We start from the raw sequence: 26,673 nt of genomic DNA on the forward strand, positions 1-26,673 counted from the left end.
CAAAGCAGAAGTTGGAGTGGCTGCCACTAACTGACATCTGCTGCAAACAATTACCATTAACTGTTGAAATTTTAGTGTAGCAAAAATCTTGAAACTTCACCTCGTGTCTGGCGTTAGCGGACTTCTGAGAGTGCATGTGAAAAGCATCCTACGTTATTTCACACACATTACCTTAACTATCCCCATATGCATATTTAGATATATTTTATATAATTTTATACACATATATGCATGTATACACACACTTCATTTGGTTTCTGTGTTACAGATCACAAGCAATGGTTTCCTGAATGGGCAAAACACCTTTTAAATAAGTGTACCTGCGCACATTTTACTTTTTTTAAAAAAAAAAAAAACATAGCAGCACTAAGTCCATGCCTTACTGTCCATCTGTTCAAAAGAATGTAACCCACAAAGAATAAACATGGCAATGATTCCATATTCACAATGCGACTTCCTTACACCCTAGAAAACACTGTAAAACCTGTAATAGATATGTTGGTAATTTTGATCCCCACCCTCTTGCCTGGAAAGAAACAGTGCTTTTACTGCAAACTGTCTTAAGTTTATCATAAGAAGCTGGGTTCATGCTGGCATCAGTTATCTCACAGCAGCAAAACATGCATGTTTTTTTTCTTATTTTTGAAGTGAAATTATTCATAGTCTCAAATCCAACAGACAAAAACAGCAAAAAGATTTTTTGCAGTTTACCAGGAACTTGGCAGCAGTGTGTACTGCACTGTGTAGAATGTTTTTACCTTTAATGACAACTTGAACCTCTACCTTGCCACACGATTACGCTTCGTTCTTCAAAAGTGAACACTTACATTTCAATTTGATCTTGCATTTGGCATAAAAATACCCTTTTTCTGCACATGCATAAATGAAAGTCACGCAACTGCTGATAAACTGATCCAGTAGCATGTCCAATGCAAGTATCAAAAACTTGTGACATGTTTTTTAAATTCCTAGTATATTTTGGATAGAAAGGATTACCTAAAAACAGTTCACATTACTAGCCTTCTATACAAAGGCTCAAGTGAAATTTCTTGTGTGGGTGTTCATAATAGACTGCATTATGAAGTTTTCAAAATATGCAATGAAAGGGCACACAAGATTGGCAGTTTCTTTATTGAACATAGAAAATATATAAAGCAGGATGTATGGAATAGATCTAAATTGATAGACAATCAAACCTGAGTATTATTTAATAAGACTAACTGTATTTTCTGACAACTGAATGAATTGACCTAAAAACATCTCCCCTGGTAACCAGTGGTCCTTTTAACCATTTGTTGAAAAATGCAAGAGAACTGTAGCTTTTACACTTTATATTGGATAGCAAGATTCCACATAGTGTTTACTGTTTTCTGTTAGATAGCATCACATTGCTTGTATTATCCCCATTCAAGCCTTTAAGCTGAGTTTTGTTTCAAAGTAAAGTGAAAGTGACACCAAAACATAATAGGCTAAGAACTAGGACAGGTCCTTTTCTTTTCTTCTAATTCGTAGTAAGACAAAAAGCCTCAGCCAGTAAGATGAATTTAGTTTCATATTACAGTTACAGAACAAAGATTAACCAGTATCCTTCACCAAGGTAGCTAATGTTAGCTGTTTATTTTGGACTAGTGTCAAAGTAGTATACATTGTCAAATTTGAGAAAAGGATGCTCTCTGCTAGTAGAGTTAGTTTTATTTTAACTGTTACAAAACTTGGTAGCACAAAGTCTTGACAATAACATCAGGAGTTTGTTTTAGTTCAACTGACCTGCCCCAATTCTCACCTTTAAATCTAACAGATACAATAATAAAAAGCCAAAATCTTTCTGACAATAGAAAACATACAGTACTAAGACCTAATAGCTCAATGGAAGAAGACTGAAAAGCAGCATTCATTTTTATTGTAACATGGAAGATACTAGAAACTAAAGGAAGTCTGATCTAAACTCTTAGTTGAAGGCAGATTTTGACATTCTATATAAATTTACAAAACAGGATGTATGGATGAGATTTGGTTAATTTCAGAAGGCACCTCAAGGCTAAAAGGCTTTTATAAATCTATAATCCTTTCATTGATTAAAAATAAAACATTTTATTGCTGCTATTCAAATAGCAAACAAAAAGCCTCTCTCTTCAGTCTAACAAGGAATCCTCCCCCATTAAGCAAGATTAAATTACAGAAAATATAGAATAAAACTGAAGATGTCACAACTTTAGAAATACAGTGACTTTCCTTGTGTGCTTTCAAGTCAGTGAAATAGTGAAAGAAGTCACTTTTTGCCTTTGTGATGTTAATATATCAACTGTCAGTCGCTCTCCCCTGGGCACTGAAGTACCATTTCATCATAGCTGTCCAATGTGCAGTACTCTTAGGAATAGAAGGTAAGAACACTCTGATGATTCCCACGAACAAGGAGAATTGGTGGCAGGTCTTTAGAAAGCGCTTCTAACCAGGCCATGTATAGTGCACTAGAAACTGCACCTTTTCGTGCAACTGGCAAACTCCTACAATTCACAAGGAAAAACAGCATTCAACAATTAGAAAAACCTGCTGGAGTACAAGTCTTATCATAGAAATATGAAAGAACAACTCTGCAAAAAGGTAGATACAAGTTATCTTTCTTAACCTTTCTAGTTCTTGGTTATTTCCTCAGAATTCACTTAACGAGAGTTTGTACCTTAAGCACCACAGGCCTTTTTATCTGTTTACCCCTCATTTCTGGCCTCTTACCACCATTTTGCATTCAGGTAGTTTCAAGTAGAATTCTCCTCATTTGAAGACAGTTTCTTGAGAGCCTCTTCAAGATTTTAAACCACAGCTTTTTCTGACAATGCCAGATTGGTGCAGTCTAATATTCCTTCTCAGAGTCCTTCCAAAACATGCCATACTCTTTTCTTTTGAAAAAACTACTATTTACCCTACTCAAACTTCACTTGTAGTACTTCTCCATGGAGCTCTGAAGCAGGCCTTTAAGGAAAACACAGCAAAGAAACCTGCAATGTGTATTCTGCCTGTTTATACCAGAAGTAATTCCATGGAAATCCATCAGCAGGATGATGACTTAACTTTATCTAGAGAGATTTCCTGGAAAAAGAACTGAAAGGAAGGACCTGAAAGAGAGGGGAATAGTTGGCACACAGGAGTGGAAAGAATGTGAGAATCCTGAGCTGCACTACAAATGTGGAGGTAATCGCCTAAAGCAGTAGATGAGAAACAAAAAAATACACAGGCCATTTTTGTTCATCAGTATAGTAGCTCCATACTTCTAATAAATACTCACAGCACTGAAACCTCCTTGAGTATTTCTATTCTTTAATGCCAAGGCACAGGCTTTTTCCTAACGTGTATTTACATATATCTATATTTCAAATTAAACAGTTCCATATCAGTAAGGCTAACAGTATAGTAATTTACTTACATGACAATTATGTTAGCGGTACTTGAATGTTCTTTCAGCAACTCATTTAGCCTAATCTGGCGATAGGTCTGTAATGAAAATGAAACTTCTTAGGAAGATCTTTTACATAAAACTACAAAATGTTCATTTATTCATGAAAAATGAAAAACAGTTATGATCAATTGGTATGAGTCATTTACAGAAACCATGTACTTCCACCTTGGTTTAGCAACTTGTTCACTTTTCTGAAATACCTATACATGCGAGACTGGGAGAGGAGGAAGCAGTAAGTCTAAAATGTGCAAATAAACCAAGTACTATGGAAGCCAAATTTAAGCTAGCTCCTCTAATAATTATACCATCCTCCATGGCTCCTGGAAACAAGAGCCCCTTATGCTCTCCTCAGGGTTCTTTTAACTATATATTCTATAAGCTTATAGTGAACAAGTCTTACAGAACTGAAGCCACATCTTCATTTGGTAAGCTTATCTCAATAATGGGCCTCTTTTTTTACTATCCTATGCCATCTTAACATCTGAAGTAGCTTCCTCATTAATTTTCAGTTCCCTTACATCAACTAGATTTCTAGCAAACATTTTGAGTTAACCATTTCTTAGAGTTGTGCTGTTCTCAGATGAGCTGAAATCTAGTTAGCCTGTGGGCTACTGTCTGTAGAAACCAGTTATCAGTAGACAAAAGAATAAATCATTTCAGTTACCTCACTGAAATGAGTTTTGGTGGTGTTTGTAGACATGAACACAGCAAGGCATCAAGCAGTTCATTAACTAACTATAAAGTAACTGTACTTCATAAAATCTTGCCCTCCCACCCCTTGGTAATAGGCAGTTACGAGATTTCTGCAGCAACTGCCAGTCAGTTTGTACCTACCTGGTAGACTGACTCCTGCCTTCCCTGCCCCCACCACCACCCCCCAATGCAGAGTGACCTATCATTCCCATTTCTTTTCTACTGCAAGTCCTCACAGGAGTTCTAAAAACCCAGGCAGGAAAAAGAAGATATGGGTGGAATATACTCAGGACCATCTTGAAGAATTTCACGTGACAAACTTTAACCAGTCTTTCTTTAGATACCTGAGCCTCCTCCACAGAAGCACTTGAGGAGTATCTCTGAAGTCTCTACTGCTTGGAAAAAGTGTGAAACCTTTAACTGCTCCTTAACACCACAATCACATGTGGTGTGCTTTATTGTTGTTTGTTGGGGTTTTTTTTTTGGGGGGGGTGGGGGGGGTTTATAACAAAGCAAAAAAATATTAGTTTGATCAAAAAAAATTAAATTAGTATAGACTGTATTATTGTAAAGTAACTGCTGAAATACTGTAGGAAAGCAGCTTAGCCCCCACCAATGCAGAAACATTTATTGCTTTTTTTGGTAAACCATCTAAATGGTTTTAAATGTTGCTTTCCATCAGCTATGCATAAAATCAGCTACAGATGACAAAGAATAGTAAGAATGAACTCTGTGATATCACATCCACAGATGAAGTAGGAGAAAAAAGTTTTAACATTTAGACTAAAGAATACAGAACCTTTGTTTTGTAAAGCTCAAGTTCATTATCTGTTATCCTCCATGGTTCATCCTCCTTCATTTTATCTGCAATTTCTTGTTCTTTATCATCTTCATGAAGTCGGAAGGGCTCTATCATTTCTTCAAAAGCTGCAATACTGGAATGATTAAATGAACAGCCATATTAAAAAAGGTATGAGTCTATATGTATCTATATGGTATCAGAAAGTAAATTTTATTGCTGTTTAAAAATAAGTGAACTGAAATTTTTTCACTACCAATTGCAGTTAGAACACCACATCAGCTATTTATATATGCAAACACTGTAATTCAGCAAACAACTAGGAACATCTACAGGAGCCCTCACCATTCACCATGCAACTAAATATAGTTTTAGCAAGTTTTAAAAAAAAAAAAAAAAAAAGACCAAAAAACTGTTACTAGCCTTTTACTTGAATTTTGAAAGTTGAAGAGTACTACCTTGAAAAATGTACAGCTACTACCAATAGCTTCTTCAGAATTAAATTTGAAAAACAAGTTTGTGTCACAAAAAAATATCTATCAAATCTCATACTAGTGCCATTAGGATTTTGGCTTTGATATTTTTATTTTGCTTCTTTTTAATCTTTCCAGTACAATCTGAAAGCCACATTCAAATGCAAATACATAGCCATCTTGTTTAGTCTTCCTGTTGCACTCCTTAGAAGATGAAGTGTTACTTTGAATTTACTTGAACTCTAGCAAGAATTTTGAAAGAAAACCTTCTGAAGACCAGAGGCATTCATTTCTACCAGAAAGAACAACTTAACATTACCCTACTTTCTCTACCCACATAAGCATATCTGAACAGCAAACAAAGGTTGCCACAAGTTATGAAAGTAACTTGTCTTTGAATAGCTCCAGCATGTGAGATGTGAGAAAAATAAACTAGGTTTTTAGCAGAATATACTGAAATGTATGCCTTGCATCCCATGAAATAACTGCATTTTTATGCTATGCAAGTGGTTTTTTTACAAAGATGACAAAAAGTATTGCCAATCTTCTGTGGTTGCAAATTACAGTGTGTTAAATTTAACAAACATTAAGGAATACCCCTTAGGATATATAGCCATATCAGTATATGTAATGTGTGGCTTCCATATAAACATTCACCCATGCCCATTTTCTAACTGAGGTGGTTCCTCTTCCTCCAGGAAACCTACTAAAAAACCATCTTTTTTTCTCCCCATGGCAGTCTTCACTAAAGTAATTTGACACAATGACTTCACCTTCATCACAAGCGAAAAATCAAATGCCATCTGCTATCTTTTGGCTTTTAAAAAAAAAAAAGACGTTTTAACAATATTCTGTTATACAGCACAGCAGCCGTGAAAAATAAAATGAACTTCCTCAACTTAGTTTACAGGTATTTTTAATGCCAATTGTATCTTAGGAAGCTTTTGGATATTTTATGGAGACTGTATCCATAGAGATCAGAAAAATGCTCTCAGAAAAACTAACTTCTGGATCACTTTATGAAATAAAAATAACTCCACCTAATTCTACAATCTCAACTTTTTATGCATAAAGGTGTGCTACCTCTGAGTTTACACATTTTACAGTAGCAGGCTCCCAGGAGCAAAGACATCCAGAAGTATCAGAGCACCAGAAGCACCCTACTGTTTTAGTTGCTTGGTATATTCTTTACATCTAAGAAAAGGTGATTAAAAAAGCAGGGTATAAAAGAATGTGCAAGAAGTTGTAAACCATTATTTCCTAATTTGCTTAACATGTCAAATTATTCAGATACATGCATATCTATGTAAAAGATATTTTTACAACCTTAACGTTCTCAAGAACACCTGAAGGGGAAGGAGGATGATATTTTTAGAACTTACGCATTCTGTTATAAATTTGTACTGAAAGCCATCTACAATTAATATACTTTAAACTTGAAAATCAGAAGACATCACGTGCATGATCATTCCAGTGTAAATTAAAAGTCCAAGCAATTACAAAAAAAAAAGATCAGGCTATTTGAAGAGCAAGCTTTGTTACATTAAACTAAGATTCCAAGTAACATATTTTTGTGAGCATTTCTCTTTTTAAAGAAGATTGCTCCATCAAATAGGGTTTTTTAATTGCATTTTTCTAAATTTATTATTACATTCTAAGGACCAGAGATTCAAAAAATACAAAATTCTATGTTCTTGGATGTAGGAGTTATTCCTTAGTTTATTTCATGCATTTTTATGAAACACTGGATGTCATAAGAACTACTCTTATCAAAACTGTTACGCAGGAAAGAATGAGGTATTCTAAATTGATGAAAAGCATCAAGAACTCAACTCAAAAACAAGCTGGGTATTTTTGAGACTTACTTTTCTTTCTTTGGCTTAGTATTAATATCCCCAAGAACCATAATGTCCAAGAAGTCTATCCGAAATTTGCTGAGCAAAGTAGCCATCCTGCATCAGGAAAAACCCAAGGCTTTATGCATGATCAGATTTTTAATTATTCCACAGCATAAACAGATGGTAATAAAAACACTAGTTTAAGAGAAAAGCATCTGAAATATAATGGGTGTTGTGTGTGTCAATAATCAAAGGAACCAGGTATATAGTTATAAATCAACAACATACTTGTGGGCTGGGGGAATTAAGACCATAAAACTAAGAGAAGAGCTCTCTCCCTTAAAGACAACCTCAGGAAATATTCGAAAAAGAAAATGTTAAGTATCAAACAACAGTACAGAAGAATTAGTTTAACTTGAGGTATCTCATCCAAAACAAACTAAGTTTGCCCTTGTGGGCAAGAAGGCCAATGGGATCCTGAGGTGCATTAGGAAGAATATGGACAGCAGGCAGAGGGAGGCGATCCTTCCCCTCAGCTTTGCCCTGGTGAGGTCCCATCAGGAGTGCTGTGCCCAGTGCTGGGCTCCCCAGGTCAAGAGAGACAGGGAGCTACTGCAGAGGGTCCAGAGGAGGGCTGTGAAGATTATGAGGGGACTGGAGCATCTCCCTTGTGAGGAAAGGCTGAGAGAGCTGGGCCTGTGTAGCCTGGAGAAGGGAAGACAGAGGGGATCTTATCAATGCATACAAATATCTTCAGGGCAGGTGTCAGGAGATGGGGCCAGGCTCTTTTCAGTGGTGCCCAGTGACAGGACAAAGGGCAACAGAAATACTTCTGTACTTTGAGGGTGGCAGAGCACTGGAACAGGCTGCCCCAGAGAGGCTGTGGAGTCTCCTGCTCTTGAGATACTCAAAACCAGCCTGGATGTGACTGTGCAACCTGCTCCAGACAAACCTGCTTTAGCAGGGGGTCAGACTAGATGATGTCCAGAGGTCCCTTCCAACCCTGACCATTCTGTGATTCTATGAAATGGAACTTTTTGAAGAAAGAGAATAGAGTATGATTACATCCCAACCAAAGAAAAATTGAAAGAAGACTACTAGAAAGAGAAAGCAATCTGTGTAACACGCTCTATCAGCATTTGAAATGGAATATTTAAAGGTAAACTTACGCTCTTCTGTCATGATCAATCCTGTTTATTTTTCCACCAATGAACACTCTGATCTTACATTCTTTCCACTTCTTTTTGGTTGTAAGAAGATAAGGAATCAACAGTGTCAAACCTGCGTTTTGACCAGAATTTGGGAATGATTCAGAAAACACAGCATCATGTTAAAAGTTTAACAGTACAGATTTGTAGCCTATATGTGAACTGACCAGAAGATAACAATTAAAAATCACATCAATAATTTTTTTCAACATTTGTTTTTAAAGTATAAAGCACATTACCTCCATCATCGAAGAGCCACCAAACATCAATATTGCTTTTGCCTTGTTTCTTCTGAAACTGAGTACTAGCATCAAGAAGTCTTTGGTCAGCCAAGTTTAAAGGAGAAGATGCTCTCTTTGAATCTGAAAAAAAGTATGATGAAATATCGTTTTTGAAGGGTTTTGCTTAGTCATCTTGAAATTCATCAAGTCAACTTCCTAGTATTTCTAAATACTATTTTTTTCTCTACATTTAAATAATTTCTCCCCCCTGAACCCAATTACAAATTTTGATTGAACAGATATAAATTGAGCTATATTTAGGGATTCCGCAAACTCATAACTTCAGCAATTAGATTTAAATCTCAACATCATTTAGCAGACATTTGATAAATAAAGGTTCTGTACAATCTTTATACACTCATTTGCCCGGACAATTTAACTAGCTTTAGAGCATCAGACCATGCACTGTTGCTACCTCTTGCAAATAACAGAACTTTCCTGGAAACATGTATATAGTAATTGACAAGAAAAGAGCTTAGGAGATGGCATTTACTTCCTTCCTTAAATCAATTTTTCTTTAAGCATGTAGTGAAAATAAAAGCTGGTTCTGCATATTGAAATTCTGTCTTTTGCAACAAGTACTGTTTTTTCTGTGCAAGGCTCTGAAGCACAGTATAGGGCTATTCTGCATAACAAAATTACTGAGAGCAAGACAACAATGGCATTTTCAATTAGATTAATACAGGTAAATATATTTTTTACAACTATAGAAAAACCTCAGCCCTTTCCCTTACTTAAAACCTCAGTTTGAACACAAGCCAGGAGTTTGATATTCATCTCAGTTCTTATTTTATTAGGAATTTTTAAATATAGAGAACATCTGTGCCTGATTTACATTAATGTACTACTTTACTGCATACTGGGACTTCTTCCAAACTGTCATCTTGTGCTTCAAGATGCAATCTCACTTTCCATTATTAAAAACAACAGTTTCTAGCTGTTGAAATTATGAAGACAGTGTCAGAAGAGTTAGATAAATCTTAGTTAAGGCAAAAATATTTGCCTAACTCAAAAGTCATCTGAAATAAAACAGGAAGTAAAACCTGCTCAATTCCTCTCTCAAAACGCTGTTTACCTGAATGACTACTTTGCATTATTTCAGATGTTAAATCTTAATGAATGGCTGTATTATGCCTTACTTTGCAAACTATTGAACAATTCCAAGTAACAGGCAACAAAGACTTCTTTAGAAGAGCTACTGAATAGACTGATAGAGCACTTCTACTATACCATTAGATAGTATTTCCTTTATTCCTAAATCAAGTAAGGACCCAGTCACAATTCCTGAGAAACAGAGAAATAAGCAAACTCCTGAATGTGTTTCTAACATTACTTAAGAACAAAAGTTAAAAAAAATATGAGAAAAAATATATCTAACATTTGTATCTTAAACACATGCACAACAAGTAGCAACTTGTTCTGGGAATTTCCAAAGTTGCATTTTCCATAGCCTGATCCGTAAAGATGAAGCACATTCTAAAGCAAGTATGAAAAAACTAGTTAACACTGCATGGTTGATATATTCCTCCCTCTCTCTCCCTCTTTGATGTGTGGAAAGAAGTACAAAAGGAAAACTGAAATTAACAATGCAAAAGAATGATTTAACACAAAAAGGTGGAAAATGCCTGCCTTTTTTCAACAGTGGTTGTGCTGAAGCCTTTCCATCCTCGTCCTCCTCTGGAAAAATTTTAAAGATACAAAATAAAAAGATTAATTTTTTCTATGATGTTAATGAAAACACACTACTAGTGTATAGTAAAAAAATAGAAAATAAAGATGTAGAATGAAATGGATTTTGATACAAAGAAAAACACACAAATGCAGTCTATAAGATCCTGAGATTTATTTTTACTTTATAAAAAAAATCACATTGCTTACTTAACTATTAAGTCACTTCAAGCTTTTACTCTAAAAAGAAGAGGAAAGTTTGTTATTGTCCTGAATGATTTGCATCTGTGCATTAATATACTAGTCTGAGGTAAAAAGCCCTTCATAAATTTAGCAGCCTTCGAATCACACTTAATTATATAGATGGGTGGCACAATTCTCAAGCAATTTTTAATGCATGTGAAACTCATTCACAATTCATTGTCTAACACATTTTATTTAGGGGACCAGATGTTAAAGATCTATTTTTAATACTGGTAAGCTTTTAACCAAAGTACTTAAGTGATTAGACATCAATGGCTGGAAAAGCATGACAGACTTCTGTTCACAGACAAAAGAATCCCTTAAGTAATTTCCCCTCAACAAGTTTCCCTTGGTGAGGGGAAAGGGGAACTGAGGAGGGCATGAGAAGATTGAAGGAGTAAAAACCTCAAATTTTATCTCTAACTAGCAAGTTACCTTTATGTAGAGTGGGAGGTCTCTCACTAGATGATGGAGTAAAAGCTATAGAAGTGTCTATCTCAGCCTTCTTGCTATAATCCACTTTTACTATGACATCCTTGGTACATGGAGATTTTTCCTGGGATGACAGTAACTCTTCTTTAAGAAAGCAAAAAAACACATTGTAAACCAATTGTTCCAAATGATACTGCTAGAGGTATGTGACTATACTGAGACTGTTCACAGTTGGTTAAACACTACTGCAACTGTTATGCTATGGCAAAGAGAGAGGGGGGTAAAAAAAAAAGGCAAAAACAACAAAAAAATCTTATAGGCACTCCTTGAGAGTACAGAGAGGCTCCAACTCTGAGCAGAGCTGTAATTTCCTGCTACTTTCTTGCCAGATTTTGGATTTGATTGAATTGCCACAAGCTAAACATAACACAGAGGTAGCCAATACTAAGGAAATACGACCAGGGGAAAAAAAATTTACTTGATAAAACATTTTTCATTTCTACTCCAACTCCAAGAGGAAGATGAGCCTTAGACAAGGCCCAGACCAAGTATGTGTCTCAGCCAAATTTTCTTTCCAGGTGGCTTCAGTGGAGCTACTTGGTAGCTGTCAGGGTTAAAGCAAACTCACAGACCCTAGTAGATGCTAAGACTCTTCTGACATCTTGTTGTTTTATCTCCCAGCCTTCTCAACTATGTTGTTTTCACACTGCAGGTTCATTCCTTGCTGTTTCTCATAAACCCTTTGCTCTACACAGTCACAGGCTCTCTGCCTCTCTAAATCTTATGACATTCATATGTTTCCAGTGAAGGAACAATCCTCCCATCTTTCAGGAGGATGCCCCCTCCTACAGAGCTTATGTCACAACCGTTCTTCCTCACTGTAGCAATGTTGTATGGAGCAAGCTACAAACAAATCAGATGTTACCAATTCAGTAGACAGTTGCCACTAAAGCTCACAGGCTTTCTTCATTATTCTGCTTGAAGTTTAATTAAAATTATACCATTAGGCTTAAGACCACTACCTACAAAGCATACCAGAGTCCTCTACATTGAAAACAGAAAACCTTTCCAAACTTTAGAGATCTCAACAATAGTAGTTAAACTAGCGTGTATAGAGGTTGGCTACCCACGCCAGATGCACAGCATTCTTGGAGCATACAACTTCTGTTGTGATTTTCATAATTTCTAGACTGGCCAAATACTTCATACCAATTTGGCAGCCTCTAATTTATTAGTTTCAGTAAAAATAGTAAATCCTTGGAAGCAACTATATACAGTGCACCAACACAGAAAATTTAAGCACCCAGAAAACCAAGCTCTGCTGCTGAACGTGGGTTATTCTTATTTTATGTTTCAGACTTGACAATTTCAGTGATTTTTGTTCTGGAAGAGTGGTGTTTTGGTTTGTTTTTTTAAAAATAACTTATCTTCAGTTAGTATTTTCAAAAAGCAGTATTAGAAGGGAATTAGAACAGCTAATAACCACATGAACAAAGTCTTACCTTGGCCCTGAAGGTGAGAAATGTCGAGACCCTCCTTTAAGCGGATAACAACTACACCATACTGAATGTCAAAGGCATCACTAAACGAAAGAAACAAAAATGAAATGTTATAACTTTTCCTTCCCCAAGGACCTCTTTACACACCCTCTTTGAGGAATTCCAGAGATTAAACACTGCTATTTAAATTCACAAATTATACATTTGTGTTCAATTCACTGATGCCGTTGATAATTTGGAATTGAAACTGAAATTAACACCATACCCTGAAAAGAAACACATAGAAAAGACACATTTTCCTTCTCCTCCCTCTCCCCCCGCTATGTACACAGCAATAAAATAAAAGCAACATAAACACGTTTGTCCAGTCCTGTATAGAAGATGACAAGATACACTCAGAAATCTAAATTTATCTCCCCCATCAATAAAGGGTTGGTTTTTTTGAGTAGACTACTTGATTTGAGCTTGACATCGTTCCAAAACATTCGGGTAGTTAACAACGTCTATGAAGTTGTGAATCAGAATCAAATTAGCTGTAAGTTAAGTATAACTTGCATATTCCCACTCTATTTGATCAGGAAGGAACTTGCTCCTTTAAAAATTAAAGGGGGAAAACAACATTATTGTAGAAACAAGCAAAAAACCTGAATTGCTACATAAAAGTGGAGTAAAATGAAAGACAGGAAAATCCCCAAGATATAAGACAGAAAAACGTGAATTTAATTATACCATACAGTTTGCATTAGCCATTAATAATCAGTCCTTTAAGTATAAATATCTCACTACAAGCAACCATATATTTAGAGAACTCCCTCCCATGTAATTTCCATAGACAGGAATTTCTCAAGATTTCTCTCTTTAGACACAGAAAGATGATTAGAAATATTCACTGTATCAACATATTCTGTCATAAAGATAATTGAGGTTGATTTAAGAAAATGTTTTATCCATCAGCAAACTTTTTAAATTTATTAGTTTGTTAAAGTTGTACAGATTAGATTTCTATTGTGTGCTTCAGAAACTTTCAATTTCCTAAAGATTTTTCAGAAATACACTTGACCTGCAGCTATTACCTCCTGACACTTCTCTTTCAGGATGTAACTTAATGGCCTTGACAGGTCTTCCAGCACAAGGCATTCCAAAACACAATCTGAGAAAAAGAAAAAACTAAGAACTAACCCAACACGTTTCTTCATTTTTTATTGCATTTGGTGTTCTGTCTTTTCTCTTCATGAACTGAGAGAGTGGGAGGGTATGATTTTTTTCCTCTTCTAGTCTCTGCCTGTAATCCCCCATTCTCTCTCTTTTAAATGCACAGTAAATGAGAAGCACAAATAAAGTGGGACAAGCAACACTTATGGAAAACAAAAAATCTTCTGTTTACACGCAAGGAGCAAGTTTTGGTTTTCTTGTTAAGTAGCACAAGTTATTCTAGCAAATTTTTCAGCTAGAATTGGTCTGCCTTTCAGTACTGTCAAGTTATACCGGGATTTCCTTTCCCATCTCTTTTTGGCCACCATAATTACTTAGGGTGTCAGTGCTGTGTGTCTTGAAGTATTTTTTGTATAAGAGAGCAAGAAATGGTTTAAGAGTGGATTCATTCACTGCTAGCTACACTTAATCTGAACAGAAGTAGTATTGAAAAACCCTGCTTTCAATAAAACATGTGCTTTACAGAATTCAGCAGACTGGCGCATAAAACACTAGGCTCCATCTCTGCAGACAGTAACTCAAACTCAGACCACTGCCACAACTCTTTCTAGTTGCAGAAGTTGTCATTGTATAGAAGTCTAATCTGTTTAAACTATGAAGACTTGCTTATTCATTTCCATACCAGAAAAAAAACAAGATATTGAAGACTGCTGGATCAGCAGCATGGAAAATCTGAGTCTACCTGGAAGAGGCCTCACACAACTAAGATCACCTTGACTTAGTACCAAATGTACTGAAATGAAACAGAAGAGGTTCACCTCTGTTTTCTACTTACTGGAATAAATTGATATAAGTTTCAACATCTCTCATGTCACTTTGTCTCCAGTTTTTCTTAAATCCAACAACAAGGGTGTTAGGTTTCATTCTGCCCAGACCAGCAGCCTAAGGAAAAGAAAAATAATAGTTTTAAAAAACGTGTTATTGAAACAACTAAAGGTTCTATTGTTTTCTTATAGCAGAAAACAAGTGGTTTTAGTCAAAGTTTTAAGAATTAAGAATTAAAACTTCCAATTTTGATGTTCACATTCACTACTTTCATTAGAAAAGTAATAAAGAAAGGTGTACCTGCATTAAGTATTGTCCTCCATCCCTCAAGTCCTCGGCATGTACTGGCGCATAGAAAGCCTTCATCTTGTTTTTAATGAGCCATCGCTGGTATTTAGCCAAATCAGTTGACAGTTCCTTCATGGCTTGTCTCCGGGGGCCCTTTCAAAATAAGGAAATAAAGGGAAGAGGGAACAAGAATTATCAGTAGTAAGAGTAATAAAGCCAATCTCCACACACACACCCCCCTTTTTTAATATTTCACTGCTAGAATCCAATTCAAGACAAATCTCCAAACATGCTTCCATGCTATCAAAAAAACCCCAAAAAACAAAACCTAAAACAAAATACAAGGCATTATCAGCAACAAGGAGTGGACCAGATTCTGATTTTTAGGAAGAGGGCTGCTCAAGCTTTAGCAACTTTGTTCCTGCAAAGCACATCCCATCACTTCCCCAGCAGGTGGCACAAGTTATCCAAAGAATAAAGCAGTTTTAAAAGGAAAGGGCTGTGTAATGAAACATACACAGATACAGGATGACTTCATATTAAGCTTTATGTGTATATTTGTTTCAAGCTGTACAAGTGTGCCTCTGTATGTAATTCTCATCAGAAAGCCTTTATCACAGCAATGTTACTTCTGCAGTTTTATGTTGCAGTCAAAGTCATCTCCTCTTCATATACTTTCTTTTTATTATTTCCATCAGGACAAATTGTTGTGTTCCCCCTAGATATCAAAATGCAGAGGTATATATATACCTCAGAACAAAGTATATTCAAGGACACGGTAGTCCTGTTTTTGCAAAAGGATACAGACTGACAAAATGGTCAGAGTTAGTGAAGAACAAGGTAGTGGCATCCTTCTTGTAGGAAAGCAATTTTAAACAGAGGTAGGGTATGTTCCCTGAATATCTCTAATCAGAATTGCTTTTCTACAGGAAGGATGACACTACCTTATTCTTTTCAGTACAGTCCTGCTTTTGAAAGCTGGTAATTCCATCTGCCATATCTTCCCTCACTTACTATTACACAGTTTGTCCTTTGCACTCACTGAAGTTTTAAGTTTGTATAAACAATTACAGTTTCTGAAGCTAAAACTGGCCAATTTGCTTAATAAACTGCATGTTCTGTGGATTGCATTAACTTGATCTGCTCTACGTGTTCATTAGATGAGAAGCAAGTCATATAGTAGTACATGTGGCAAATTTAAATATATTTATAAGAGTAATAAATTTGTACTTACAAGTTAAACTTGCTTATATGTTCTTAGTGATGTCATTGAAAAATTCTGGAAGCTAAGCTATATGATCCCAATATGCTGAAACATATTCACCAACGTTTACCCAAGATGCAATAGCCTCTCCATAACTAACTGAAGTTTTAGTACAGAATATGGTATGGCAGCCAACTTATATCACAATTAACACAACTCATGACAAGTTTGATTTTGAAGAACAGTTACTTGAAGCTTGCTTCCTTCCCCCCACCCCAAAACCTCTACAGGTCTGCTGTAGAAGATACTACTTTAATTAAAAACAAAAAGGAAGAACTGCTAAATTATGTCCTTGCAGAAAGAACAGCCCTCACACACATGCTCAACACCCCCAAAAATGCACACCTCATATCCTGACAAAAAACAGGGAAAGTCAGTGAAATACTAAGGGCTGAGCAGAAAGGGAATAGGAAAGAAAATACCTGCTCACATTACTGTTTCGCCTGCTGATGAAATTACTCTGATAACTGAAGGAATAAAAGACTACATGAAAGTTTAAGAGCAATTTTTAACTATTGCCAACATTGACAGCAAATTTACTGCTCAAGGTGGTTTACTTCAGCCCAGGCTTTGTAAGAAATCTGCAGAGGAATCAATCTCCCTGGAACAGTAACACTGGCATGGCAGGAAATCTAGCTGTATACTGCACATTATTTTGACCAAGTGCTCTGTCCAAAGCATAAGAGTCCATGAGACTGCATGACCCAAGGACAGGAAGAGGCTCAGGCTATAATCCAGTGTTCACTTTACTCCTATAAAGCTTCCTCAGCTTTTAAGCATCAATGATCAAAGGATCAAAGGTACTAATTTTGCAACATTTCTACTGTAGTATACCCAACTGGAATAGTTATGACCCATACATGAATGGATCCTACCAGTAAATCTCTGGTTTTTTGCACTCCTCAATGTCTAATGATTTCTTTCATTTTAAAAAAAACAACACAAAAACCCCACCAAACCCACCAAGATACCCATACACAAACAAGAAACGCAAACAAAATAAATAGGTTAAAAACCACCAAAACACAAAACCAAACAAAAAACCCAAGGTAACATTAAAGACAGAACACACTTACCATATGTACATGGCCACATATCATCAAGCCCACATTCTTGGTGAAAGCATGGACAAGGTGAAGCAAAGCTGGACGTGCACTTGGAGCACCTGTCATAATTAAGCACTGAGGTCTAGAATTGCGAATAGATGAGGAGAAAAAAAAAGGTTGGAATTAATTTCATCTGGAGTTGTGGGGTTTTTTTCATAAACACAAGTTTCTTCCAAATACTGGCCATAAGAACATAATCATCACTGGAGAGACAGTACTCTCCTCTACTTTTACAGGACTGTGTTAAATTAAGAAAAGATCAGTTTTTCCACAATTGTCATGAGACCTACGACTAATTTGTTCCAAACTTAGTAACCTTTTAAAATCTGAAGGTTTACACATTTAAAAAGATCAGAAACATATTTTAGACAAGACTAGGTCAGAGGAATTATTTTCTTCGCCCATTTGTAAGTCACAACCCTTTGCACCTTCTAGATTAGATTCTTCTGTGCCCAACAGAAAAACTGGTATTGCATGCCTTTTTATTTTTACATTACTGTAAAATCAGAAGGTGAAGCCAAACAACGGCAAGTAAGTTATTCTAGACAACTTCCTAATCAATTTTAAAAGATGAAGTATCCAGACTTCAGAATCCATTTCAGGAGATAATTTTTCATTTCATATGAATCACCTGAAATCACCTGTCTATCTCCACAGCAGCTGCAGTTCACCTTCCATATTAGAATCACATTGAGTTCCCACAGCCACTTCTCATAAGACTTGTTCTCTAGACCCTTCACCAGCTCCATTGCCCTTCTCTGGACACGCTCCAGCATTCTACATTCCTCTTGATGTAAAGGACCCAAAACTGAACACGGGATTTAAGGAGCAGCCTCACCAGTGCCAAGCACAGGGGGACCATCACTTCCCTAGCCCTGCTGGCCACACCGTTTCTGGTACAAGCCAGGATGCTGTTGGCCTTCTTGGCCACCTGGGCACGCTGCTGGCTCATGTTCAGCTGGCCATCAACCAATACCCCCAGGTCCCTTTCTGCGGGGCAGCTTTCCAGCCACTCTACAGGATTACTGTAGCGGTGCATGGGGTTGCTGTGGCCCAAGTGCAGGACCCAGCACTAAGCCTTGAACCTCGGACAGCTGGCCTCGGCCCATAGATCCAGCCTGTGCAAAACCCTCTGCAGAGCCTTCCTACCCTCAAGATTAGCATTCCCACCCAGCTTGGTGTCATCTGCAAACTCAGAAATAATTACTGAACTCCTCTAGTTTAGAATGTATCTCTAGAACTCAATTTTTTTGCCCTAGCTTAGAAACCAGTGTCAGGAGCAAAATAGCTCTCCTAAAGCCACTGTGCTTAAAAACTGCCTTACATTAAGATCTGTATTTCCTTAGGAAAACTATTTTAAAAGCTTGAAACTCAGAAAGCTATATTGTAGCTTCCCAAACGTAACAGCTGAAGTACTCTAATGGAATCCTAAATACCTATGTATCAGCAGAGCATTTATTTACCGTATTAGCACAAGCAGAAAGTTGTATTTGGTAAGAATTTTCCTATAAAGCTTTTTTCTACATCAAAGTTTGCAACCCAAAATACAGCTGACAAAAGTAAAGGTTGCAATGCTAATCACAGATAGGTATTGCACATTATTTAATGCCAGCAAGTCTGAACATTGCCGCTCTTGATAACTGAGCAACAAAAAAGTTTCTGAACGTAAGACTGTTTCTTCATGTTAACAATGCAGCTTGATGTAACAGGTAATACAATGTTTGTAAATAAATCAGGGATTTTAATATCACATTAGGACTTTGGGCTTCCGAAAGAAGAGCTATTTCATAATTAAACTTCAGGTTTTGTGGTTTATACCTAAAACAGCCACCTCCTTTCAGTTTGGAAGTGGAAAGTCCATTAATATTCATATTAATATAGTTTTAATTTAGTTTTGCAGTCATTCTTTGAGATTGTGCCGGTACCTATCATGATCAGTTGACACATCTAATTTCAACTATCTGTATGTATTCAACAGACATTGTAAGTACTTATCCTGTATATCAAGAAAATTTAGTCACTTGCAGGAGAGGCTGTGTCAGAATTGGGAGCATTTTCCCAATTGACAGGAAATACCATAGATCTTTAAAGTGAAAAACTGTTTTGTTGCCATGTTCTGCATCCTGGACTTAACCTCAGTGAATGGCACCTGTATCAAGAATCTCTCCCCAAACTCACTCATTAATTCCTGCCCTAAGTATGCAAAGTTTCTCAATGTTCAACAGAAGATTTTAATAGCTAGATTCTCTTGCTAATATGCTGAGCATAAGAGAATAATATACTTCTGACAGCTGCAGCTGCAAGGGATGATGGAGATTTGCTAGACCAAGTGTCAACACTATAAATCCTTTGCTGGGCATAGACAGAATGTAGGAGGTAACTGCCCTATTTCAAGAGACAGGTCAACTGAACCTCCACCCCTGGAAATACACAAAACTTGACTGGATATAGCCCTGAGCAATCTGATGTAACATCAAAGTTCGATCTCACTTTGCAGCTGGATCTGTGGGATTGCACAAGACCATATGGTAGGGTAATATTCAATCTCTGATTATTTATTTGGAGGAATTACTTTTAAGTCAGTAATTTTTGTTAAAATTTATTGAAACATCCTTCTTCTGTAACAGCTTATTCTAGAGAAGTTTTCTATCTGCAAGATCAAAAACTGCTTCCTTGAGTAGGAGCCTTCTGAGCAGACAACATATCAGTTCTCTTCTTCGATTGTTTTCCACACAACTATGTAGCCTGTCTGCTGTTACAGAAGTGCTATGACAGAATATGTCTAATGTTAAATAGCTGGTGTTGAGAACAACATCCACCTAAAATCTTGAGGATTTTAGGTTAGATCAGTTTTATCCCAAGAATGTGGACTGAATGCTCATTAGCAGTTTGGAGCTAATGTTCCAATTCAATTTCAAAAAGTAATGCAATTCACAGTTCACAATGCAAACGATGACACATCTAATGATAAGCAGGCATCACCCATAGACTTGCTTCTAAAGTGCACTCTTAATCAGAAATAAAATACTTAACGTACATTAAGTCCAGAGGATGTCCACTGTGATGAAATTCAAAGTTCTTATAACCCACAGCAGATGAACAGGCATTTAATGGAAACAGTGATAACAATCATTGTGACAGTACCCTACTGAATACATGTAAGTAATCTCCTATGTCTTTAATATTAACTGTTACCTAAAGTTTTTCACGTGATCTTCCACTCCCGAGAGCCGAATAGAATGCTGTAGCGCATTCAAGTAAGTCAAAGCTTGCGTTGAGGATCCCCAGTTCACATCTGTTGGAAGATTTGAAATTCCAGTTACTTTATTTAAAGCTGTTCATCATAAAATTACATGATGGAAAACAGAATGTCAAAGACCAACTGAAAACAAAGACATTTAAGCTACATCTTGGTACACTCTACGCAGTACTAGCCACCAAACCCTACAGCTAAATAGGCAATTCTGTTTAAAGGTAACATTTCTATGTAAGTTTTAGCAAACAAATTACAAGTTTGATACTTTACAATTACAGGAAGAAAGAATTGAGGGGTTTTTCCCCAACTTTTCAAAGATTGTGACAACTTCAGAGTAAAAAAATATAACACTTCAGGAAAAAAATGCCACGTTTAGTTGTTTTCTTACTACAGCAAAGGAAAAAGAAGTCTCAAAACATTGCCTAAAGTCTTTCTGTATACAACTTTTCCTGCAATTTTCATTCAAATGCTTATGTCTAAATGCAAGGCATGTATCTTAATAATTTGGGAGGAGAGGGAACAACATCGGTGACTGTACAGGCATAATTACATTTCACTACAATTAAAAAGCCTGAAACAGAAGTTTGAACTGGTCAGCCAAACAGAAATAAGTCATCTTTTTTTTTTCCTAAAGGCTATCACTTTTTTCCTTCTTCTATATCCCTCTTCCCCCCACCACAACCAAAAGAAGCCCCTAAACATACCTGGTTTCTTGTAAGTGACATAAATGTAGAGTCCAAGGACGATGACATATGTTAGAAGTGCTGCCCACCAATTAATGACAAACATCACAATGCAGCACAGAACAGCTCCAACAAGAGAAATCCACATATTGTAGTATTTGAAAGCAGGCCGCCAACCTAATCAAAATATAATTTGGAGAATAGAAAAGAGGGGGTAAAGTAATTTAACCATTACTTCAAGCAAAGGAAGGTGCTACCCCTTTTTTTCCTTCCCTAGTGTTCTGCATCACCTTTCACGTGAATGTGTGACAGTTTCGGTAACGTACAAAATAGTGTCTTTGGCACATTTATGCTTTCAATTTTCCAACAATATTCAAATGAATTTGTACCTTTCTTACACAGATATGTAAATGTTCCTAATTTTGCCCTCTAAAAGTTATCTCAGAGGGGAAGTTTGAGCATGCTTGTGCCAGTATGTCTATTGAATCAGGCTACATGAATCTTTGGCAATAGCTTGCCTGACAATTGATTTTTGCTTTCAAAAGTAGCATAACAAATCATCAGCTTGTGACTCTCTCACGCACTATTAACTAGTAAAAATACACAACTAGACATTTTCACATGGACAGAAATTTTCACCACATTAAAAGGAAAAACAGTAGAACCTGAATATGTCAAAATGTCACTGTTTCACATCCTTGTTTGCCACAAATTTGTCAAAAGTCAGGTAAATACCCACACACACTCCCACTAGCACACAGAAGATTCACAAGAGTATTAAACATAGGACTGTTGTGTAAACAGTTATGCACATGCTCTAACAAAATGGTACCTACCAGTTCAGCAACTTAATAAGCTTTTAAGGGTATTACTTCAGTACAAATGCATAGTGGACTGGATATGATATATATCTGTTCTGCAAGTACTTGGTTTTGGCTTGTTCTTATAATCTAACTAGCCTCCCACATCAAAGGCTATAAAAACGTTGCAATACCACCTGTAATTCCAGTTTCTTCTGAACTAGAAGATAAAAAATTATCAGAGAAATCCAAACATGACAAAAGGGTGGTTCCTGAATGCTAGATACTGAATTAGCAAGAAAGCTTTCTTAAAGAGTTCCTGAATAAATGCTGAATTATCTTGTGTTCCCTCAGCAAAGATGACAAAGTTAGTAGCTCCCAAGCTTTGCTGGGTCACTCAGTCCTGAAAATTTCAGAAGGCCCAAGTACACACCATATTACACTTTTAATTCGGATGCACCATGATAGTCAAACAGGTATTTAGTAACTAAATTAAACTAAAAAATAATTTATATTAATACCTTTTAAATTGTATTTATGCATAAAGAAATTGCAGGTTAAACTCACCCCCAAAATGTAGTTCCTACCTGGAGATTTTGCAAGAGAGGCATGGAATACAGAGAAATTAATCAAGGCATATGAGGCCAAGAAGAAGTTAGAAATAATTGGAGCAATAACGTTCAGTTCAGCTGTAAAACAAAAAACAAAGTAGGCTGTTATGAAAGTTATCATCCAATGTTGTGGATTCCATAGTAAAAAAAAAATCTGCTACAACTATTTTCTGATGTACTCTACAAAAAGTTTGTTCTTCCTGTTCAACGGACAGCACTATCATCTTAATGGTCCCTTAATTACCAAGTTATATTTTAGTTGTCAGGAAATGTAACTTCTAGTTTTAAAAATATAAACATTTCTCCATACTACCAAGTGTTCCAGGACTGTCACTTTCCAAGCACTACATACTTTCTCAAAATATTTCATTGAGAAAACTTCTTTCTCCACCATGGCTTGATCAAATACTGCACCAATACACTGGGTTCTGAACACCAGAAACAGTAGTCTGAGCATTAATATGTCTGCAGTATGTCTCCAGCTCAATTCTCAAACAGCAAAGAACAAGATACTAAAAGTTTAAGAGACAACCAGCTACAGTGAATGGCAACAGCAGACAAAGTTAGTGTGAGCAATGTCACAAAGATGTTCATCTGCCCATATTTTAAACGAAAAGTCACAGCAGTAGTGCTAGTATAGTGCATTATTAAAGACCAATACCATCATAACAGTGACAAGTACATCCTTTTTAGTGAAACAAATGGAAGAACCTGATGGTCTCCTTTCCTTGAGGCAGTATGGTACAAATTGTTTATGTGTACTCTCGGCACCAAAACCCAGGTATCAAAATGCAGACTCTGCATTTCTACTTGTTGTAATAAAGTTTGCTAGTCAGCATGTCCCTACTGCAGCATCATGGGTATACCTGTGCCTTACGCAGACTTGGGGGAAGGATGAAAGAGCAAACTGGGAAAAGAAGTTTAAAGGCAGTGGCACAGGACCCATGCATGGACACAGCACAATTAGTTTGCCACCTACACAAAACACACGTAATTCTACCTAGACTATCTTTACCTTTAGCAATCGCAGCATCAGCACTCACCTCTACTGTTTGTAACCTAACAGAAAAACACACTTCAAAAAGTATTGTTCATGCAAGTTTGCCACTTACTGAAGCTGTAATTATTAGAAATCTGAAATAAACTTTCATATTTACAAGATATAACATCTGTCAGCCTCAAGCAAAAGATGTATTTTTATGGATTAGTGGTATTCAAAGACAGGTACCTATGGTTATTAAGAAAAGTGCAGTATTGCTACAGTTCAATTGAAATTTATCATAGTTCTAGACAGTTACATCTAGAAGATAGGAGAAAGTAACCCTCAAAATAAACAGGTTTAGAATGCTGGCTTGGAATTAAGCTGTGCATTACACCTCTAGGACACTGTTATCAAGGCATGATATAGAATTGAATGCTTTGTAAAGAACAAAAGAATATTGAGATTTATTATAATTTCAAACCAACCAATTAGTATGAATCCAAGAGCGATTAAAAATGTTAGAAGATATCCTCTCAGTGGTTCATTGTTCTTCCCATAGCCTTTAGCAAACATCTGAAATCCTGGATAAATGTTGTCCTTGCACAAAGCCTAAGAAAAAATAGAATTCAAGAGTCAGCATGCATTTTGTTCAAAATGTATCCTTTCTAATGCAGTCCTCCACTGCGTATTATCTTCCTGAAAGGATGTTTATAGCCACCATGTACTAATGCTATCTTCAATTGTCTTTGCAAGTTGACATTTTGCATTTCCAATATTCTATCCTTTAGTAATTTCTACCTGTAAGAACAAGCTTTGCTCTTCTGTAAGTAATTGACTACATGTGTCTTACAGTTACAAAGGGTCCTTCTTTAGAGGCAATGTTTTCTCAGGAAGTGGAAAGTTTGCCCTATGCATCCACTAGTTCTCTGCATCAATACTTGTGCTTCTATTCTGCAACAAAATCCATTCTATGTTTGACAGCCCACTGAACTTTTGGGAAAGAAGGTCATTAGAGGACACTGAGGCCTTACCCAATTAAGAGAACTTGTAAGAGAAAAAATGAGATTAAATGGTTGAAAGAAGGTAAAGCAAAATACATTCAGGAACACCAACAAAATCAATCTAAATTATTTAAGTGAGAACTGGTACACAATTATTTCAATACTGTATTCTTTGAGGATTAAGATTCCACAATTACAGGTTCTACTTCATTCTGTCCTCTTCTATGATTAGTTTGAGAAGTGAACTAATCTATTCTCTTTGTAATGTGCTCCACTGTTACTGACAACAAACAACATCTAAAAGGAGTTTGTAGATTCCTGTAATGTTAGTTACATTTACAACTAATCTCTAAACTAACAAGAAACATGAAGTCTGGAACAAATTATAGTCTAGCTATGTTTAGTAACAGTAACACAGTTTTCCCATTCTAAGCAACTGGTATGTCAAGTATTATGAACCATGATGGCAGTATGTCAGAGTCCCCTTCCAAAAATTCTGATTCAAAAGTTAATAAAATTTTTTCTTTAAAAGATAATGGGTTTGCTTCCCTACTTACCTGGAAAATCTTGGGTGCACTCACAAGGGACGCTAATGCAGACGACAGGGTGGCTGAAAAAATACCTGCAGATATCAGTGGTGCAAATCCCGACACCATGCTCATCACCTGGAAGCAAAATATTTGTTTAAAACAATATGAAAGTAAACGGCTGGCAACAATAACTACAGAAAAAGTAAATACTATGTAGCCCTCACTTAAAAGCTGTTTGAGTATCACACATTCCTATCAATGAATGAACAAAGGACCACCAAGCAGGGGATATGAATGGATCCTCATTTCAGAACAAGAGAAGGTAGTTTTCCACACAATACATAGTCCAACCATGTAATTCTCTGGTCAAAACAACCAATAGCAAAAGTCTCCATGGGTTCATAAGAGGATTTAAAATAAATTATGGAAGAAAAATACATTGGAATTTGTTACCTATTTTGAACTAGCCTACTGCTGAATAACAAAGTCTCAGAAAGCCCAAGTGACAAAACAACTGAAATCAGGGAACATCTTGGGAAAACTGATTATCTTTCTCAACATCTCCATCACTTTAAGTTACATTTGTTTTACATGCAAAACCACAAGGCCAGGAGAAACTTGCTTCCTATCTCTCCAAGATCACATCTTAGGATGCCTTTGTAACCCTGGTGAGTGGAATACAATATGCAATTCTTGGTAGACTGGATGACTAACAAAATAAATGCTCAGTAAGTTAAATGTAAAAGAACAATATTGGTAGGACATTAAATAAATTCCAAATTAGAACAGCAGTTTCTGTCTAATTGCCATGCAGCCTAAAGACCCTCTTATACCATTCTACTGATTGCTTCCATACCACAGCTGCATGAGCTTTGCATGCGTCAAGTGAATTAAGATGCAGAACTATCTATGTATTTAAGAAACAATCATGGTTTAATAGAGTACTTTCCTTTATGAAACAAAAGCCTAAGCTGTTTAAAGGCACCTTGTGTTTAAGAATGTGATACCACCTTGAAAAAGCTTGGGTTTAGTCAGTGAACCAAATTCAGCATGGTGCCTTTCAAGCACAACGTGTCAGAATGAGGTTCTGCATCGTTTGCACTGATTACTTCGCTCTTTTATCCTGATAACCTCACCTACAGTTATCATGAAAGGGACTGAGGGAAGGCAAAAAAGATCATGCAGAAGTGTTTAGTTTTCAAGTTACTGTCACCTGAAGTAAAATCTCTCTAAAGCAGTCCTACTAGACAGGATATGCTCTCAGAAACAATATACAAGTTTTACTCATATTGCTAGGGCTAAAATTAGCATTCTTCTCCAGATCACACTAACAAAGACTGCTGGCTCTCTTAGTCAACTGAATCTCTACACTACGTCAGGTTTCATTGGTCAGTTCAAGGCATGCCATGCTTAAAAAGAGCAATTAAATGACTGCAGGTGCATAAGATGCAAGTGAAGTAGCTGTCATAGTACTGTAATGAATGAGAGAATTTCCCGAGACATATTCGTAGTTGACAACCAAAAAAAGTAGGACAGGCCTTTACTCATAGATGAATAAAACTAATGACATACACACTAAGCTATTCCTCC

At 36.4% G+C, this 26,673-nt stretch overlaps 1 protein-coding gene across 1 annotated transcript in view; it reads right to left on the reverse strand.

The window, feature by feature from the left end:
* Window positions 1-346: 346 nt before the first annotated feature.
* SLC12A2 (solute carrier family 12 member 2) overlaps window positions 347-26,673 on the reverse strand; it is a 61,023-nt gene continuing 34,696 nt past the window's right edge. Inside the window, exons 11-27 of the mRNA XM_080372391.1 lie at window positions 25,111-25,218; window positions 24,038-24,161; window positions 22,547-22,648; window positions 21,181-21,336; window positions 20,416-20,515; window positions 17,191-17,302; window positions 14,863-15,003; window positions 14,573-14,679; window positions 12,589-12,668; window positions 11,090-11,230; window positions 10,373-10,420; window positions 8,702-8,824; window positions 8,424-8,535; window positions 7,282-7,368; window positions 4,944-5,079; window positions 3,419-3,486; window positions 347-2,504 (exon numbers count right to left, since the gene is read on the reverse strand). Coding sequence (XP_080228517.1) covers window positions 2,369-2,504; window positions 3,419-3,486; window positions 4,944-5,079; window positions 7,282-7,368; window positions 8,424-8,535; window positions 8,702-8,824; window positions 10,373-10,420; window positions 11,090-11,230; window positions 12,589-12,668; window positions 14,573-14,679; window positions 14,863-15,003; window positions 17,191-17,302; window positions 20,416-20,515; window positions 21,181-21,336; window positions 22,547-22,648; window positions 24,038-24,161; window positions 25,111-25,218 — 1,881 coding nt within the window. The 3' untranslated portion in view covers window positions 347-2,368. The remainder of the gene's footprint in view (window positions 2,505-3,418; window positions 3,487-4,943; window positions 5,080-7,281; window positions 7,369-8,423; window positions 8,536-8,701; window positions 8,825-10,372; window positions 10,421-11,089; window positions 11,231-12,588; window positions 12,669-14,572; window positions 14,680-14,862; window positions 15,004-17,190; window positions 17,303-20,415; window positions 20,516-21,180; window positions 21,337-22,546; window positions 22,649-24,037; window positions 24,162-25,110; window positions 25,219-26,673) is intronic.

The sequence above is a fragment of the Falco punctatus genome, assembly GCF_963210335.1.
Source record: "Falco punctatus genome assembly, chromosome: Z".
NCBI lineage: Eukaryota > Metazoa > Chordata > Aves > Falconiformes > Falconidae > Falco > Falco punctatus.